Consider the following 16,720-nt stretch of genomic DNA (forward strand, 5'->3'; position numbering starts at 1 on the left):
AGGAAGGGTGCACACAAACATGGTACCACTTTCTATTCCTGCCTCCTATAATTTTCTCAAATGTAAACTTAACCTAAGAAACCTGAGATTTCTTCTCCCTTTACTGAATACTATATAGTACTATATATAGTACTTCAAAAGAGAAGTTGTGGTCTAAAACCACTATCATATGAGCAACAAGCACTTTTTAAAAAGTTTTAATTGAAAAAGAGCTCTGAATTCTGAAATTCCCATATTTATGTTTTGAAAATTAAAATATTGATATAATTTAAGCAATAGTGCAGCAATCCTGAAATGAAATATGTTCAACTTCTTAATGGCTGACTTTGTGATACAGAGAAAACCCTGGCCTTCATGTTACTTAATGAAAAGCCTTTATTACCAAGGTCTAAGGAAGCATTATATAAATATGTAATACTACCGTAGTGGTAAAATCTCGGATAGAGGAAAAATACCAATACAAATATTTTATGGATAGAGATGGTTATTCCTACTAATGCCAACAAGGGGGGAAAACACAATATTTTAAGGGAAAATGGCAGAAGGACTACTTCCCCGTGCTAATTTAACAGCCTCTTTATATAGTATACCAAATTCTTTTAAAGAAAACAAGCTGCCTGTTTTCCATTAATCAATAACAGAAATAGTATTAACCCACCAGAAAAAAAATACATGATACATACTGGTTGCTTAAGAAATAAAGGTATGTTCTTTTACTTCCTGACCTCAGGTATAAAAAACATGAAGAAAAAAGCTGACTGGGAACAGCAGGAAAACAGGTATTTCATGAACCTGACTAGGAAAGTGAGAGACATACTGCCTGATACCTATAGTGGTACAAACAACAAATTCCTGCTCTAAAAATGAGCATCTCTCTACAAACATGCCAAATATTAATGTTCAGTTATTCCATTTCTAGATAATTAAATAACCAGTCACCTAAAAGCAACTTACATTAACATGTACCCAAATATAAACTAAAAATAGTCTTGGTGAAATATTCCAAACGTTGTTTGAATCAAAATTTGGATAACTGATTGCGCTCTCCTTACCTCTTGCTGTGGTACAGGTTTTAGGCTCAATATTTAAAATTATTCTAAATGACTATATTTAGCAGTAGATTCGACAGGATACAGCAGCTCGGCATTCTGAGCAGAAGCTTACAGAAGGAATTATCCTTGCACTGGCTCAGACCTAATCCGCCACAGGTAACTCCAAGTAAAATCTTCACAGCACCTCCAGCCTCCAGCTGCAGCCAGGCCCCCTTCCGGCAGTTGTCTTGGCCCTGCTCCGGGTCCTCAGTGGAGCCAAGCGGCTTGTGTGTGCGAGCGCTCTCGCGTTCATGAGCTTAATCCTTCTGTCTCAGCAAGTACTGCCTCACAATACCACAGCTACGCCCCAGCCTAAGCTCATACTTGCAGAACAGGCTGCACCAGCATGGCTCCACCCATCAATTTAACACAGAGGACTATTTCCTGATCGGAAATCACCAGTATGAAACTGATATTCAATCACATCTTTCATCCTTTAAAAAATTACTTACCAGTCAACTGTTCATATTTAATATCTTAAATCTAGACTGGAGACAGTGTATCTAAGAAATGCTGGCCCACATAAAATAAGACAAGTAATTGATCACCTAGGAAGTACTCCCAGAAAAAGGCTGAATCATTAGGCCAGGAGCAACAAGCTAAGAAAGCATGTCCTATTTTTTTGTATCTTTGCTGATATTGAGCTGTGACTGCTATTTCACTAACACTTTTTTTTTTTAAGAGCATCAGTTTGCACTGCTTCTGTGTGAAAAATTCTCAGAAAGGCAAAAATCTATTAGGGTAAAGAATTAAGAAGGTTTTTCAGAATAGAAAATCCAGACTCAAACTGATTTTCAAGTATGATGTCCTCCCTTACATGCTGTCCAGCAGTTAAATATGAAACTCACTTTCACCCATAAGTCCCAAGGCACTTCTTTCCCTCTATTCATTGCACAAGTGGACAACGTCTGGCCGCTATTACCAAAGTGGCACTAACCAACCTCAATTTGGGACTTCTTAAAACATTCGTATTAGAGTTACGTGTATAAATGCAATATAAATACTGAAGAGATTCAATATTTATACTAAATACCATTACTGAACTGTGCTAGTAGCTCAATTAGATTTGAAGAAATGGATGAATTGGAAGAGATTAGCATATCTTCTGTTCAAAAGGACTTTTTACTAACATCGATGTAAATTTCCTATTCAGAGATTTGTTTCTGTTTAATTAACAAAAGTTTTATAGCACTTACTATGTGCCAACTGTTCTAAGTATTGCACTAACCTAAGTATTTTACAAATATTCCTCAGTATAACCCTATGAATATGAAGTTGAAACTACTATTATTCCCATCTATAGATGAGGAAACCAAGGCACAGAGGTTAATCAGTTTGCAAGGTCACACAACTAGCAGTGGTGGATCTGACATACGCAAGGAGTATTAATTGTACAACTGTTCCAAGTCTTCTGCTATTGATCAAATTCATTCCTTCCTCTCTGAACATAAAATTGTTGGTAAATGATAGGCCACGAAAAGAAAAATAATAAATTGATATAATTTTAAAATATGAAAAACTATACAGAATTCCATTATTTGGTAGGAACAAAATACGTTAATTTTTGCCAATGGAACAGTTGTGGATTGATGGATTTTGTTAATTAGGAAAAAAGGCTCTCAAACTTTATTCATAGAGGGAAGGCAAAATCCCCTCTTCTTTTTTTACTTTCAAACTAAAAACACTCTTCCTCCCACCCTTTCCTTGGTCAGTACTAAGTACAGCAAAGGAGGGCAAGGAAAAGACAAAGGAAAAAGAAAGAGGAAGAAAAGAGAGACAGAAGAAAATAAGAGGGCGGGACCGAGGAAAAGAGAGAAAGAAAGGAAGCGTACACACTACAGAAAAGCCATTTGGGGAATGCGTAGTACAATTTACCTAGCACAGAGAGGGATAACTAAATCCTACAATAGTTTGCCTGAGTGTGGGGGAATTACACAGTTAATGATGATAACTCTCACCTAAAACCCGGAAGTCGAACTATGCCACACAAAAATATACACGGGGAAAAATGAGCACATGTAAAAACTGGTGAAACTGGAGTAAAGTCTGGATCCTAGTTAACTGTATTGGGACATTGTAAATTTCCTGGTCATGATAATGTTCTATACAGTTATAAATATGTTACCACTGGGAGAAGTTGGGTAATGGATACCTGGGACCTCTATACTATTTTTGCAACTACTCTAAGTCTATAATTATATCAAAATAAAAAGTTTTAAAAATAAGACTGACTGCAAAGAATAACCTGTTCTAGTAACTGCTTATAGCATAGACAGATTCACATCACTTTTCTCTCATATTTAACAGAAGGTCTGGAGGCCGTGCACCTCTGACAGACTAAGTCATAGCCTGTGTGGGTGGGAGAGGAAATGAGAGAATTCACTGGGAAGGCAATGGCTACATTCCAATCATTCTATTATGAAAACCAGCTCAATGATTTGCACAGTATGTCTGCAAATTCTGTCATCTTCATGTCCAAAATAAACTCGTATCACTTCTTGCCACTTTCGTAGCCTTTCATCCTGGCGTCAGCCACCACCATCTCCCATCTGGACCATTCAATAAACCAATACCAGTGTCTCTCCTTCTACCTGTGTCCTCTCCCATTCTTAGCACAGCAGCCTAAGTGATCTTGTGAGCAAGGGAAGTCAGAGCAAACAAGAACTCTGCTCAAAGCCCTCTGTGCTAGATGAATTCTGTACTCCAACTCAAGACATGTTCTTGGTCTGCCTCCGCATTCCTGTGGGCGTAAACTCTTGTAAACAGGACCTCTTGAAGATGTTCTTTCAGTTAAGGTGGGGCCCAAGTGGGTCCTTTGTATGCAGAAGAAATTCACACACAGAGAGAGCCATGGGGGAAGAGCAGGAAGCCAGGAGTCAACAGGAACTCGGAAGAGAAAACAGAGGAACCCCCACATAGTGGGAAAGCCAAGGACGGCTGGCAAGCCAGCCCAGAGCGATACCTACCCCGAGTGAAGCACAGTCATGCCAACACCTTGATTTGGACTTCTGGCCTCTGAAACCATGAGTCAATAACTTCCTGTTAAGCCAACTCATTGTGCAGTATGTGCGACAGCAGCTAAGGCAAAACTAGACACTCTCTAATGCTTTCCTGTTTAATGCTAAGTAAAAGCTAAAATCTGTACAATAGCAACCAGACCTCAAAGAGAATCTGATGCCCTTTTACCCCTTGACCTCACCTCACACTACTCTCCTCAGTGGCTACACTCCAGCCAAACTGACCTTCCTGCTGATTCTTTAACAAGCCAGACATGCATCCAGCTCAGCGCACTTGCTGTTCCCTCCACCCCCAGATACAGGCTTTTATCTGCCTCTCTTATCTTCTTCAGGTCTTCAAAAAAGCCTTTCTAATGAGCCCTTCCCTGACCACCCCACTTTGAAGTCATCACTCCACAAGGAACCACAGTCTGGCACTTCCTAACCCTTGTCTCTCTTCTCTGCTTTATTTTTCTCAATAGCAGTGATCAATTATACTATATATTTTACTTGTTTGTTTACCTGCTTCTCTTCCTCTCATCACACTTGAGTTTAAAATCCAAAATGGGAGAATATCTGTCTGTTGTGTTCACTGTTTTAGCCCTAGCACTTAATATGTACTCAGTAAATATCAGAAGGATGACTGAATACTAGAAATGACCACAAATGAATAAGTGGTTTTCCTTAGAGCGAAGAGAAGGCTGATTCAGGGCCTACTCCTAGCACTGGCTAAAGGGAATACTGGAGTTTAGAAAATTATTTTTGATCACTATAATGGAAATTGTCCATTATAATTATCAATCAAAAACTGTTTTAGAGTATCTGTTATGAATAAAGAATGCAAATTAGTATAAAACAGAATATCTGCCCATAAGCAAAACTAATCTAGGCTGGGGGAAAAAGGCACAAAAAATGAAGTACAAATTCAAAACAAGATCATTCATAGCTATAGCCTATTCCCAAATGAGTGATACATAAAATATCTACTGCAAACTGAAGTGGTATAGTTCCCTGTCATTGAAAATGTGGTCTTAGGACCAGTATCATCAACATCACTGGAAGTTTGTCAGAAATGCAGAATCTCAGGCTCCACCCCAGACCCAACGAATAATGACCCACAGTTTGCCAAGATCCCTCAGGTGATCTGAATACACATTCAAGTTCGCAAAGCACTGACCTAGGGAGCCTTCATGAAGGCCACGGTAAGTCATTTCAGGCAGAAGAAAGATTACAGGCAAGGCCAGGGGGAAAGCCCAAAGCATTTTGAGACAACAGTAAGGAAATGTTTTATTGAAGCTTAACATACGGAAGAATGCGGAAAAATAGGCTACAAAGGTAGTTCTAGTGTTTGTGGAGCACCTTAAATTCTAGGCTAACTATTAAATATATTATTTGGGCACAGAGGGAAACCTCCAAAGTTTTCTGAAGACAGAAGTTACATGATAAATGTTATATTCTGAAAATTTATTTTAGTAGTAAATGTTAAGGTGGATTAATTCAACAGGCATTAATTGTGCATTCATTGTATGTATAGCCCACGAGGGAGATAAAGATGAATGAGACACTTTCCAACTGTGAAGGGGGTGCAATTTAGTGAGCAAGTGAAATAACTGCTATTAGTTTGGACAAGGGGTGAAGAAGGGTGGGGTTAGGGACACTTTCATGGAGAAGTGGCTTATGAATTATACGGAGGATTTCGACAGTTCAAAATGGGGAAAAGGGCATTCCAGGTACAGGAACAAGAGGAGCAATGAAAAAGCTAGGAAAACAGGTGATTTGCTCAGAGACCCCAGAAATAGAATCCAGTAGAGTGTGCAAGGAAAAAGACTGGAAGATATGAACAGAAAGGGAGGATGGCTGAAAATGCCATTGTAAAATAAGAGTGTGGAGTTATGCTTTACATATAATGAGTAAAGACTGAAAGGTATTTTTTTAAACTAATTAGAAACGTACTGGAACCTATGCAAATATTATCATGAAGATATCTGAAAGGAAAATTAGCAAATTAAGTATTTCCTATTATAAGCAATTTCCCCCCATTAAATTATCTCATCTTTTGCCCTAATTTCTGTTTTGTCCATACAGGCCTTTAGGAAATTCAAATACATTTTTATTTACTCTTATTCTAATAAAAGAAAAAGATATTAAATAACATTTATTTTGAGAGAGAATAATAAACTTTATCTCTATATGATGTTCTATGATGGGAAAATTCTGGGTTTTTAGTTAATAATCCCAAATGGGTTAACCTATGTCAAGTGCTTGGTACAGTCCTGGCACACAGTAAATGCTATGGAAGTGTTAGCTGCTGCTCTTGGTGATGGTGGCGGTTATTATTATTATGAGGTGTCAGGAGACGTCAACAAGTCCTAGTTGTGGAGCCTTAGGAAATCTCTTTACCGTTCTGAGTCTCAGATGCTTCATTTGTTAAAAAAGGGGAGGAGGGTCTAGAAATACCTACCACATAGTGCTCCTTGAGGGTCAAATTATGATTTAAATAATGGAAATAAAAGTATTAATAAATTCTAAAGTGCTTTACAAACATAAGGATTTAGGAATTTTCTGTTTTTCCCTGATTCAGATGAGAAAATAGTATCATGAACTATCCTTGCGATGTATCCAGGGAGAATGCTTTCGTAGGCATTCTAGCATCTTGGTACTTCGAACCTGACATCTGTGCCTCAAGGATACTGATTTTAATGTCTGAGTCCTAAAGTATTAGCCTCCAAAACACAAGCAAGTATATGTTTAATGCGAAGAATATTCAACACATCCATATAGGATAAGTAAAAACCTGGACCTATTTTACTAGAAATACAATGTCTGGTGCTCACTTCATTCTAAAGTGACATGTAAAAAACAGAGCCACCTTATAGATTACTTCTTAAACAAATGTAAGGATTTCATCACAGTTACATCTAATTACCAAGAGTTACATCTAATTATCAAGACTTCTCCCAAAATGAAAGCCTCAGCTACTTCTATGTCTGCTAACAAAGATAACGAAATTTAAAAAGACAAAATTTTTTGATGTAAACTTGGTTCAAGTATGCATCCTTATAAGGAGGTGCTCTCTCCCACCATGGTCCCATGAAAACTACTCTAAGAGATTTCAGTGATATATCCAATAAATAATATACCAAATAAAGATGTTATAAGCTGAACAGGTCTAGTTTCTAACACTCTTGAATCTAAACACACAGCAGAAAAACATAAAACAATAAATAACATATAAAAACACTACTGTTTATTAACTATGCAGAGGCTTTAAATTCTTTATCCCCAAACCTCACAAGAATCTTGTCTCACCATTTAGATAAGGAAACAGGAAGCTGAGTGACATGCACAGAGAGGAACAAGTGGCTCAGGGGTTAAAACACAAGCATGGAGTTTGTGCTCCCTTCCCCTCCACTATGCTGCTTTTCACACGGGTATATAAATGAGATAAAATATTTGCATTAAATCTATTGTCACAAAAGTGTCTTTTATGGAGTGGTTGCCCTAGGAAGGAACATTGGAAATTACATGTTTGGGAACGGTAGAGTTAAGGGAAGATTACAATCTATTTTTTCACATTTCAAAAAGTAATACATGTTCATTGTAGAGGATTTAAATACTACAGAAGCAAACAGAATAAAAATAAAAGACCTCTCGCTATCTCTACAATTCCATTAACTTTCCACTTAGGTATGCATTCTCTTAGATCCTCTCTTGTGCACTTACAATGGTATCATATTGGACATACTGTTCTGTGATTTGTTTTTTCATTTAACAATAGATCATAGAAAAAAATTTCCTGGGTTCATAAATATGCCTTTACCTCACTCTTTCCGGCTGCATAGTATTTCACAGAAGGTAAGTACCAATATTTAGCCATTCATCTACTGGCTGATCATCATTTCTGTATCAAAGCAATGCTGCAAAGAATATTCATGAGGATGGAGAGTATATTAAAAAGATGCAACGTGAAATCTAACCCCTCCAAAATAATACCAATGACTCAGAAGAATTCTGACTATGGTGAGCACAAAGAAATATTTTCCTTTTGCCTCTCTATCCACTTTCAACAGAAAGTTTTTTATTGCTTTACAAGAAAGCGATTATTAATGGCAACTTCAAATATCATAGGGTTTTTGATTTTAAAGAAAATGTTATTGAAATATGACACATTCAGAAAAGTGCAGAGCTCCTAAGCACAACACAACGCATTATCAGAATGTAAACAAGTCTACATAATTACCAGCTGGATCAAAGGAACATTACCAGAAGTCCAGAAAGTGCTCTCTTGTCCACCAAAATTGTTTGCAACCTCTCTCCTCTCCAAGGTACCACTATCCTAACTTCTAACACCACAGAATAGTTTTGAACTCTATGATTTTAAACTCTATATATGTATATATGGAATGATGCAGTTTCTGGAAGCATGTGTGTCAAGCTACTTTTGCTCAAACATTTATTTTTGTGAAATTCATCCATGTTGGTGCATGCAGTTGGAACTCATTCATTTTCATTGTGTAGAGGAATCTATATATCCAATCTACTATGGATGGACCTTTGAGTCTGTCCAGTTTTTAACTTTATTAGGAACAAGCTGCTATGAATATTCTCATTCATGTCTCCTGGTGCACATGCATGAATTACTATTGGTTATATATCTAAGTGTGGAACAGCTGGATCATAGGGTGTATGTGTCAGTGTTAGCATATAATGCCCAACAACGACTGCCCCAAATTATGCTCTAGGAGCGTATGAAGGCACCCATTAATCTACATTCTTGCTAACATTTGTATTGTCACTCTTGAATTCTTAAGGTGTCAATGCAGTTTTAATTTTTATTTCTCTGAAGACTAATGATGTTGAGCATCTTTTCATATGCTTATTGAGCATCTGAGATATTTTCTTTTCTGAAGTACCTGCTCAAGTTTTGTACTCATTTAAAAAATCAGTTTATCTGTCCTTCTCCTATGGATTCTTTACCTATTACAGTGACGAGACCTTTGCCAGATATGTGCACTGCAATATCTTTTCCCTCTCAGTGGTTGGCCTTTCACTCTTTCAACAGCACATTATGATTAACCGAAGTTGTTAATTTTAATTAAGTTTGAATGTTAAGCTTTTTGGTTATGATTAATACTTTATGTCTAAATCAAAGTCATGCAGATAGATCATGAAGATACTCTATTGTAGTAACTTGTAAAAGTTTTAGTGTTTTACCTTTTCCATTCAGATCTACAATTCTCCTGGAAATGATTTTTTTCCAGATGGGGTTAAACAGAGGTAAGGTTTCTCTCTTTTTTCCCCCCCATATGGATATCCAGTTGGCCCAGTACCATTTATTAGAAAGATTGTCCTTTTCATATGGCTCTGCAGGGCCACTTTTGTCATAGATCAAGTATTCATAAACACACAGGTTTGCTCCTGAACTCTTTATTCTATTCCACTGATCTATTTGTCTATCCTTGCATCAATACACGTATCTTAATTATTATAGCTTTATAATAAGTCTTGATATCTTTTTAGTAAGTCTGACCAGTTTCTTTTCTTCTTTTTCAAAATAGTCTTGGGTATTCTTGGCTCTTTGCGTTTCCAGATAAATTTTAAAATCAGTTTGTAATTTTCTACAAAAATCCAAACTCAAAACTTGGGGCATTTATCAGCAACTCTATCCTGTTGGGCTCTGAGCTCTAATTTTGTCCCCCTAGTCCTATTTCCTCTACTCCACAGCAGACACTGCTAGGGGAAAAATGTCCCCATATGCTGGAGCCATCCCTCTCAGTTTCCTTCTGTTTGATTTTGGCTCGCTAATTGTTTACTGCCTTTTTAACTCTCCAAGGCCTCAAAGAGATGTTTTTATATTTCTGTTCAAGTTTTCTAACTCTTCTCAGAGGGAAGTTTTGATCTCAGTTCCCTAGTCCATCATCTCCAGAAGTTCATGCTTCACAGGAGTAAACTTAGCTTTTTCCTTCCCTCTCTCCCTCTAGTGCAATAGGTAGATAATGTGAAAAGACGGGGAATTCCAACATGAAAATTATTAAAAAGAAGTGAATATTGTTTCTAGAAATGAAACTATGATATAAGAATAGAAGAACTTAGCAGATGAGCTTAAGAGAAGACTGCATAAAGGAGAGGGAAGAACATTAGTTAAGTCAATAGAGAGTATCCAAGCTGAAATAAAAGAGAAAATAGAGTAGAAAAATATATAACAGAGAGTTCGAGAACTGTGGACAATATCAAAGAGCATAAAGGATGTGTAAAGAGAGGAGAGAGAATTGGACAAAAGAAATATTTGAAGAGATAATAACTGAGGACATTAAAAGCTTGAAGAAAGATCAATAAATAGGTCCAAATTGCCCAGTAAATTCCAAACAGGAAGACACAAAGAAAGCCACATGTGCTATCCGTTCCTCACCCACCACCTCGACCTCATCTTCCTCCATCAAACCATGCCCTACCGTGAATAAACTAAATGCCAGTTTCTTATGGACAAGTTCCCCCTTTAATCCTCTGTCCACTCTTCTTTTCTCACCCTCTCACCTTCTTTTTCTCACGGTGCCATGGGTACCTGCAAACTGTATTAGGGCGTTGTTACTCAATAATTTTATTCTTGTACACATAAATAACTGAACATACTGAGGACTTTAAGAATAGCTTCAAGAGAAAAATTTTTCCTATTAACCTTGTTGTGTAATAGTATAGCAAGCTTTAAATTTTTAGTCTCAAACTATAGCTGTTTCTTTCAGATTTGGCATATAACAGTGACAGATGGCAATGTTAAAAATAAATAGAACATTCAAGTTGTTTATACTGTAGGCAAAGACAGTTTTAAAGTGTGAAACAAACCTGAGGCTGATAGAATTCACATCATCCTTTTCAAAATCTATTAAGAATGCACATTTCCCTGTGCCAACTCTGCAATGCTGCTCACAGTAATTAAAAGATAAAATATTAGCTTTTGAAGGTGGGCTGTTTTTTAAAATGTCATTACTAACTTAATATTACTAGTGTAACATAGGTCTATGAAAAGAACTTTCTCTTCAAGAACTATCAATAACTTATCAACTTTTCCAAGTTGCAAAAGCTTCTAGAGGTTATCCTTATTAGAAGTGTCACTTTCCCATTCAAACTTTGCAAAAGTATTTGATAGATAGTTTAATACCAATATTAAGCTAAGTTTCGGAAACTCACTCGACAGCACATCTCTGAATCAAAATGATAAAAAATGAGACTTAATAAACAATAAAATAACTAAAAAACTTATAACTTAACTTGCAGCACAGAAAAATATATAAAAATAATACACAAGGAATCACAATAAATTTTTGGATTTTGAATAACATCAAAATAATGACCCAAAAACCCCTACATGATTATCTCAATAGATGTGGGAAAAGCATCTGACAAAATTCAATGTCCCTTCATGAAAAAAACACTCAACAAAGTAGGAATAGAAGAGAAATCCTTCAACCTGAAAGATGGAGCTTACCAAAAATCCATAACTCACATAACATTTAATGATGAAAAACTGGGTGTTTTCCCCCCTAAGATCAGCGGGGCAAGACTCTCAACATTTCTATTCAACATTGTATGAGAGGATCTAGCCAGGGCAATTAGGAAAGAAAAAGAAATAAAGAGCATCCAGACTGGAAAGAAAAAAGGAAATCTCTATTCACAGATAACATGATCTTGTCTACAGAAAATGCCAAGGAATCCACTAAAAATTATTAGAGCTAATAAAGGAGTTCAGCAAGGATGCAAGATACAAAAAAATCAATTGTATTTCTATGCACTTGCAGTCAACAATTTGAAATTGAAATTAAGAAAACAGTTCCATTTACAAGAGTATAAAAAAATACTAAGGAAAATATTTAACAAAAAAAAATGTAAAACTTATATTCTGAAAACTATAAAACACTGTTGAAAGAAATTCAAGAAAGTCCAAATAAAAGGGAAAACATTTCATGTTCATCGATTAGAAGACTTAATATTGTTAAGATGACAGTACTCCCAAACTGTTCTGCAGATTCAATATAATCCCTATCAGAATACCAGATGACTTTCTTTTAGAACTAACAAGTCAATTCTAAAGTTCTTATGAATTGCAAGGGACCCAGAATAGTGAAAACAATCCTGAAAAAGAACACATAGGAGGGAATCACACTTTCTGATTTCAAAACTTACTACAAAGCAATGGTAGTCAAAACCATACTGGCATAGAGATATAGAGAGCCATGGAATAGAATTGAGAATTCAGAATTTAATAAACCCTTGTGTCTATGAGAAATTTGTTTTCCACAAGGGCTACTGAATTAATTCAATGGGGAAACAGTTATATTTTCAACAAATGGTGCTGGGACAATGGGAATCTACATGTAAAAGAATGGAGTTGATGTTTGATGGACACAGAGTGTGTATAAATTAAATTAATAAAGAAATTTACAAGAAACCTTATGGTATCATAAACTACTTTACATATAAATGCTCTTAACACTCCAAAAAAAGAGAATGAAGCTCTTTATACACACTGTGCCAGTTTGAATGTATTATGTCCCCCCAAACACCATTATCTTTGATGTAATTTTGTGGGGGTGGACCTCCTAGTGTTAATTAGATTGTAATTCTTTGAGTCTTTCCATGGAGATGCGCCCCACCCAACTGTGGGTGATGACTCTTATTGGATAATTTCCATGGAGGTGTTGACTCGCCCATTGGGTGGGTCTGAATTAAATTACTGGAGCACTATATAAGATCAGACAGAAGAAACAAGCTTGCTACAGCCAAGAGGGACACTTTGAAGAATGCATAGGAGCTTAAAAGAAGAGCTGCAGATGAGAAATGGTTTGAAGACAGCCGTTGAATGCAGGATTTTGTTCTGGAGAAGCTAAGAGAGGAAAAACACCCAAAGAGCAGCAAAGAGTGACATTTTTTTGAGGAACTGCAGCCTAGAGAGGAACATCTTGGGAGAAAGCCATTTTGAAACCAGAACTTTGGAGCAGACACCAGCCATGTGCCTTCCCAGCTAACAGAGGTTTTCCAGACACCACTGGCCATCCTCCAGTGAAGGCACCTGACTGCTGATGTGTTACCTTGGACACTTTATGGCCTTAAGACTGTAACTGTGTAACCAAATAAACCCCCTTTTATAAAAGCCAATCCATCTCTGGTGTTTTGCATTCCAGCAGCATTAGCCAACTAGAACACACACCTTATACAAAAATGGAGCATAGAAATAAATGTAAGAGCTAAAACTATAAGCCTCTTAGAAGAAGATACAGGAGTAAATCTTCATGACCTTGGGTTAGGCAACACCTCCTTAGATTTGACACCAAAGCATAAACAAAAAAAGAAAAAAGAAACTGGACTTCATAAAAATTAAAAACTTTTATGCTTCAAATGGACACCATCAAAAAGAGCAATCCACAAAGGCAATCCACAGAATGGGAAAATATTTGTAAATCTCATCTGATAAGGGACTTGTATCTACAATGTATAAAGAACTCTTACAACTCAAAATAAAAAGACCAATGACTCAATAAATACATGGGCAAAGGATCTGAATAGACCTTTCTCCAAAGAAGATATACAAATGGCCAAAAAGCACATAAAAATACACTCTCAGCATTATTAGCCACCAGGGAAATACAAATCAAAACCACAATGAAATACCACTTCACACCCACCAAGATGGCTATAATAAAATTTTTTAAATGTTTTAAAGTTAATAACAAGTGTTGGGAGGATGTGGAGAAACTGGAATCTTCATACACTGCTGGTGGGATTGTAAAATGGTGCAGCTGCTTTAGAAAACAATCTGGTAGTTCCTCAAAAAACTAGACATAGAGGCATCATATGAACCAGCAATTCCATTCCTAAGTGTATACCCAAGAGAAATGAAAACATATGTCCACCCAAAAACTTGTACCTGGCATTATTCATAGTACCCAAAAGGAGAAACAACATGAATTTATTCAACTGATAAATGAGTAAAATATAGCTATAAAAAGGGAATGAAGTTCTGATACATGCTACTTCATGGATGGACCTTGAAAATGTTATTCTAAGTGAGAGAAGCCAGTTGCAAAACACCACATGTTGTCGGATCCCATTTATATAGAACGTCCAGAACAGGCAAACCCCGAGACAGAAAGTATACTAGCAGTTGCCTGGGCTAAGGAGGGATTTGAGGGAAAATGCAAAGCGACTGCTAAAGGGTACAGGACTTCTTTTTAGGGTGATGAAAACCTAAAACTGATTATGGTCATGGTTGCACAACTTTGTGAACATACTAAAAACCACTGAATTGTACACTTAAAAAAGAAACCTACAGTTGCCACAATCACTAATGAACATTTAGAAGCCTTTTTAATGAAGTTTACTCAAAGAAAGGGGATTTAACAGAGGATAAAAATGCATTGAGAAGAGACTGAGCATGCTAGTCAAGTAAACACTGTTCTAACTTACTTTCTCTACTAAACAACAGTTACTCTGTCTAAAATAAACAAATTCCTATGAGAGAAATTGGAATAATGGCCCCCTAACCTTCTATGAAGGAGTTTTAGAAAGGATTATTACCCTTTACCTTTACTTAAATACCATAAAATCCAAAATAGTTTGATTTATGCTTTGAGGATGGAGCTAGGAAAATTTAAAATAAGGAAAGAATAAAACTTCTATTTTCTAACTTGTACACATCTCTAAAATATTTAAAGGACATTTAAATTCTGAAGCTCACATTTTTTTTTTCTTTTGCTTTTACTGGCAGGGGGAGAAGGGGGGTAGGCTTGGGTGCAGTGAAAATGTAATACAATTAGGAAAAATAAATTAGATTACTTCCTTTTTCTCTAATGTTTTTGGTCTTTTTATTTTTTCTTTTTCCTTTAAAAATTTTTCATTAGATCAAAAAGTTTCAGACTCGGTGTATTGTAGAATCTTGCCCAGATTAAATCACCCCAATAAATTAAAACATGTCCATTTTCTTGATTTTTATGCCCTGTGACATTGCTTGACTTATTTGTAAAATACTTCATGTATTCATAAGTATACTCTATAAGTAATAAGATATACTCTGTAAAATGGTTTTGATGTTTATAGGCACTGATAAATGTACAGTCCCTTCATCTATTAATTTTTACTTAATCATACCATCTCCATGTCAGTTCTTTAAACCTGTATTTTTTATTTTATTCATTAATAATACTTTACTATATAATTGAAAAATCAAATAATGACAGTAAATAATGGAGTAAACAGTTCATTAAAATCCTCTAAAAATCTGAATACATGTAAACCTATGTGAAATGCTCAATAGAGAAATAAGAATACAGTAAAAAATCCAAGCCACATAAAATTAAGAATGTATATTATGCAAATAAATGTAGAGAGTAGCAAAGCAAGCTATGTGCTTGACTGGAAGAGAAAATCTGTTATCTTTAATTAGTTGATAAAATAACCATACTAATGGAAAAGTATACTCACCTGGTTTTGGCACAGAGTTGGTCACTGACTGGGGAACTTTTTGGTTAATTAACTCAACACAATGTCCGGGGAAGAGTCCCACCTGTGTAAGGAAAGAAGCAAAGAGGATTCTAACTCAGAGAACAGACCATTATGTGAACACTGCCAATTCAATTCCAGTAATGTACTCCACAGTCCCTCCCAAATGATTCTACCGTTCCAAGACTCTAAATAACAGACAATGCCAAAAACACAAACAAATAAAAAACAACCTGTTGCTATGAGTTTATAGGGTTATATTTTTTATTTGCCCAAATATCCAAGTCTGGCTTTTTAATTTTTAACAACCCAAACCTTTTTTAAAACAAGTAAATATTTAGTCTGATAACAAGCTGCTATGCATGCAATAAGCATAATTTTTACCTCTTAATAACCGACTTTGCTAAAATCTCCATCTAGTTGTGTTAACACTTTGGTGGCCAATTTATGATGTTTACTGTCTTCTTTATAACTTTTTAAAAATCAACATTAAACCACCACTCAATTTTTTTGTGAATTTTCTCCTTCCTCTCCCACAGGTTTCATGAAAAATGACAGGATTAAAAGAAATGTGTGAAATAATCAATCTTTTAAAGCCTAGACAGTCACTGTTATTAAAGAGCTAGTAGTGCAGATAAGTGGGAAAGCAAGAGCAAAGAAAACAGCCAATCTCAGCAGCAGCAACAGTCTCCAAACCTTGAAGCACACACCGCAGTAGCCTTGTAGCAGAACTGCTTGCATGGTAGAATCCTAAACTGTATTAGGAAAACACTGAGCTCCACATCAACCAGGGATATTGTATGGTCAGGGACCTTGGCCAACAGAATACAAAGGAAAACGGCCTGGAAACAAATGTGAAAGGAAAATCTTTACCAATATTTATAGATGTTTCCTTGGATAGGAATGTAATTGGACCGCAATGCAGCAGATGTTAAAAGTGAAACGTGAAAATTACTTTGTTCATCCCTCTGTTGACAGACTCTGGGGAAGAATGGAATGGTCTTCCAAAAGAATGACTCATCATGAAGTCGCATAATTTCCATCTGTGTGAGATTATTTTCACATGCTCATTTGCAGCAATCTTATTTCAATTTCTGGAGCAGTATTCTAAGACAGCTCTTAAATTATGACAATATAGCTAGC

At 36.1% G+C, this 16,720-nt stretch overlaps 1 protein-coding gene across 5 annotated transcripts in view; it reads right to left on the reverse strand.

Moving 5' to 3' along the window:
- Nucleotides 1-16,720, reverse strand: part of ARHGAP32 (Rho GTPase activating protein 32) — a 403,775-nt gene that overhangs the window by 75,517 nt on the left and 311,538 nt on the right. For 4 of the 5 annotated variants that reach the window (XM_037841944.1, XM_037841946.1, XM_037841947.1 and 1 more), the window contains exon 10: nt 15,560-15,641. In XM_037841944.1, coding sequence (XP_037697872.1) covers nt 15,560-15,641 — 82 coding nt within the window. Of the gene's footprint in view, nt 1-1,052; nt 1,288-15,559; nt 15,642-16,720 lie in introns of those variants that run through there. The other variant, XM_037841949.1, reaches the window with a different exon arrangement.

This window comes from Choloepus didactylus, chromosome 6 (genome assembly GCF_015220235.1).
Source record: "Choloepus didactylus isolate mChoDid1 chromosome 6, mChoDid1.pri, whole genome shotgun sequence".
Taxonomy (NCBI): Eukaryota; Metazoa; Chordata; class Mammalia; order Pilosa; family Megalonychidae; genus Choloepus; species Choloepus didactylus.